The following is a 3,635-nucleotide window of genomic DNA, read 5'->3' as shown; positions in this document are numbered from 1 at the left end:
TGACGATTATGACAGATGAAGCCCGCTGTGTGCTGATGTGGCGTAACGGTTCGTGATAAACGGCATTAGACAAGGTCTTTTTGCCAAAAACTCCTTCCCATTCTAAAAACGATTAATCCCTCTCACTCCCTGATCCGGATCGGGATCCAAATCCCTCTCGCTCCTGATGGATGCCCAACTTGTTCTTCTTTGTCCCTCGTTCTCCCGGCGGATGCCCCGGCGTGCTCGCTGGCCTCGAGGACCTCGGACGCTGCGACAAGCCTGGCCACCCTGGCCCCGCTGCCGGTGCCCCTTCCCGGCGTGAGCCGTGCGCACCGCAGCGTCCTTGCCGCCGTGGTCGTCAGGGCGAAGGACGGAAGGCCGCGTCGGTCCGACCACGTCCACTGCCGTGGTGCTCGAGCAGGTCATGTCCTTCCCCGTGGCCGAGAGAAAAAGCAGCGTGGAGCTCGAGCAAGGATGGCGGCAGCGCAATGGCGGAAGCGTGGACCTGCTCGTCGGCGGTGGCCTGCTCGTCGCCGGCAAGTTGCGGCGCGCGGGCATACGCAGTTCTCCTAGCCCTGCCTGGTGCTCGAGAGCCCACCGTGTTGGAGGTTCCGTGCACATGGGTCTAATTGCGTTTTCACTTTATGGTTGAGGGGTGTCTATGTAAAATTCCAGAGACTACTATGTAATATTAGACCAAACGCCATCTAACGTGAGCTGTTACGCCACGTCATCAAATACGGTCCCCACATGTCATAATCAAGGTTAAAATGCCCAAAACGATCAGTTAGTGTTTTTTGCAAAAGATTAAGCCGAGAATCAGTGATTTCTGCCATAAATTTGTAAACCGTTGTTTTCTGCAAACATATGCGTCAATGTGGTGGTTTTTCGCAATTCACTCAATATAATGTGTAAAACTCATATCACAACCGAACCTGTTTTTATTAACCAAAAGCAATTTCTCGGCAACACATAAAGTGGGCATGGGGCTACAGCGCAATTATTCCATAGAAGCTAAAACAAAACCGACCGATCAAAGGAAAACCTTCTCGACGTGGCCGGCCACCATCCAGCCTTCGATCTCCTTCTTGAGCCCATACTGCAACGCGAACGGCCCCTTGACGAGCACGACGCACATCCTCTCGAGGACCAGCGCGTTCCGGAACAAGAGCCTGGCCATCATCCTCTGCAGCGCATCACCCTGGTAATGAACCATGTTGATCTCCTTCACCCGGCTCCGCAAGCACGGCACCGAGAAGCTCGACTCGTCGGGGGCCGTGAGCCTTTCGGGAACCGTGGAGAACTCCATGAGCAGCGTGAGGATCTCCAGGTTGGGCGCCTGCTCCAGGACCCGGCGCATCGCGCCGGGGATCAGTAGAGCACCTTGCAGCGCCAGCCGCGTCAGGCTGGAGAAGGAGGGGAAGCCCTCGAAGCAGCTGTAGGGCAAGTGTTGGTGGTGCAGGTGCAGGTTCCTCGCGGCAGAGATCTTCTCCATGAACCTCGTGAACCTGTCGCGCTCTGACTCAGAGGACGGTGCTTGGCAGAAGTTGACGGTGCAGGATGGGATCCCTGCTGCGCCGTGCAGGGAGAGCAGCGACTCTGCGGGCGCCGCGCCGGAGTAGTCCAGCGACCTCAGCTCCGACGCGTCGATGTGGACGGTCCTCAGGCTGTGGCAGCAGCGGATGGCGAGCCGGCGGAGGCGCTTGTCGAGGACGGAGACGGTGGTGAGGCGGTCGATGGACTGCAGCGTCAGGTCGACGAGGCGGAGGCAGCTCGAGATCAGCCGCTGGACGCTTCTCCCGCCGTCGCGGCGCGGGGCGGTGATGCTCAGCGTCTCGAGGAACGGCAGCTCGACGGTCTTGGGCAGATTCATCCGGCAGTTGCTGATGCGCAGCGTCCGTATGGCGGTGCACGAGAAGAGCCCTCGTGGGAGGACATAGGACCACGGTCTCCACTTCCTCCGTTCCTCCTCGGCGTCCGAGTTGTCGGTGCCGCTGCCCACCTCTTCTTCTTCCTCGCCCCCGTAGCGATCACGCTTGCGGCGCCGGCAGATGGGGCCGAGCCAGAAGCAGAGGTCGAGGTGGAGCTCGTGATGGCGGTTGGTCCGCAGCACGTAGGTGAGCCACTGGTCGACGTGCACGGCGTTCCAGTGGTGGCAGTCGTCGAAGGCGAAGCGGAAGCTGCGCAGCGGCACGTGGGCGCCGGCGGTGCGGCGGCGGCAGAGGAGCGCGGAGCAGACGTCGTCGAGGATCACGCCGCTGCAGCTCTTCCTCTCCTCGGCCTCGTAGTAGAAGGTGTCCCAGTCCTTGGCCCTCTCGCCCTCGCGCTCCTCGAACGAGATGGCGTGCACGTTGCAGAAGATGTTGCGCCACCGGCGGGACAGCCCCGCCGCGCAGCCGGCCTCCTTGGTGGGGAGGTAGGAGAGGATGTTGCCGAGCAAGAAGTCCGGGAGGTCGCTCAGGCGATCCCTCGGCGCGCGCGCCGACGGCGACAGCGACGGCGATGCCATCTCTCGATCGCCCGGTTGTTTTGGTTTGGATCCGATCTGGCAATTGAGCCGTCGATCTGCGACTATATATATACTCCGTAGATAAGAAGGCTACCGACTAAACGAGCGCGTAATTTGCGGGTTCAGTTGGAACCGACTTAAGAATCGTAGTACAATTGTTAGGTTAACTTATCGACGAGAGAGATAAATAGGCAGGCATCGAGATGGCATCCGATGATCTGATCTCGGCGTCGAAGATGGCATCGGGAGGAGACCGGCTGAGCGCTCTGCCCGACAAGGCGCTCGTGCGCGTCCTCTCCCACCTCGTGACCGACGAGGCCGTGCGCACCAGCGCGCTCTCCAGCCGGTGGCGCTACGTCCACGAGGGCGTCCCCGTCGTCCACCTCGTCGACACCAAGACAGGCGGGCGGGCCGACCGCATGGCCGACCTCAAGGTCTGCTTCGACCACCAGGTGGCGTGCGCGATCCTCGGCAAGGGGGCGGAGACGCCGATCCGCGTCCTCCGTCTCGGCGGCGTCCTACACGTCCCGTACGACCTGCTCGACCAGTGGATCGCCACCGCCGTCGCCTCCGGCGTCGAGGACCTCGACATCGATCTCAGGTACGACGAGGCCGCCCCGGGCCCGCTCTGCCCGTTCCGCCGATCGCCGGACCAAGACGATTCCTGGATGTACACCGTAACGCCGCGCCAAACCTTCCGCTGCCGCACGCTCCGCCGCCTGCGCCTGTCGTGCTGGGCGCTCGACCTGCCGGGCAGCGTGGACATGGCGTCGCTGGAGACGCTCCACCTCGACAGGGTCACGGCCCGAGACGGGCTGCTGCAGCAGCTGCTCTCGAGCTGCCCGCGCCTCGCCGACCTGAGGAGTGCGCGAGCGTCAAGGAGCTCGCGGTGACCAGCCCGTGCCTGCGTAGCTTCGCCATGATCTGCTGCCACAATGCCACCGCCGTCGAGCTGCGCACCACCTGCCTCCGGTCGCTGCACTACAAAGGCGGCCTTCCTCCTCGCGGGTCGTCGTTCATCGTCGTCGCAGATTACACGGCCGTCGCGGCGGTTAGGATTGAGATCTGCCAAGGCATCTGTGGAGAAGAACCGCCGGAAGTTGCTCCGGTCATGGCCCTCATCGGCCGGTGCGAGAAGCTGGCG

The 3,635-nt window shown here is 62.1% G+C and overlaps 2 protein-coding genes across 2 annotated transcripts; one reads left to right on the top strand and one right to left on the bottom strand.

The window, feature by feature from the left end:
• Nucleotides 1-1,015: 1,015 nt before the first annotated feature.
• On the bottom strand, nucleotides 1,016-2,491 carry LOC141041306 (F-box/LRR-repeat protein At4g14103-like). Its single transcript, XM_073507445.1, has one exon. It carries the CDS (start codon nucleotides 2,489-2,491, stop codon nucleotides 1,016-1,018), a length of 1,476 nt encoding a protein of 491 aa, XP_073363546.1.
• A 203-nt stretch (nucleotides 2,492-2,694) lies between these two features.
• On the top strand, nucleotides 2,695-3,384 carry LOC109750698 (putative F-box/FBD/LRR-repeat protein At5g22670). The gene has a single exon (XM_020309651.1). The coding sequence runs from the start codon at nucleotides 2,695-2,697 to the stop codon at nucleotides 3,382-3,384; it is 690 nt and encodes a 229-aa protein (XP_020165240.1).
• Nucleotides 3,385-3,635: the final 251 nt, after the last annotated feature.

The sequence above is a fragment of the Aegilops tauschii genome, chromosome 2 (assembly GCF_002575655.3).
Source record: "Aegilops tauschii subsp. strangulata cultivar AL8/78 chromosome 2, Aet v6.0, whole genome shotgun sequence".
Taxonomy (NCBI): domain Eukaryota; kingdom Viridiplantae; phylum Streptophyta; class Magnoliopsida; order Poales; family Poaceae; genus Aegilops; species Aegilops tauschii.
This window is presented reverse-complemented; position numbering and strand designations above follow the sequence as displayed.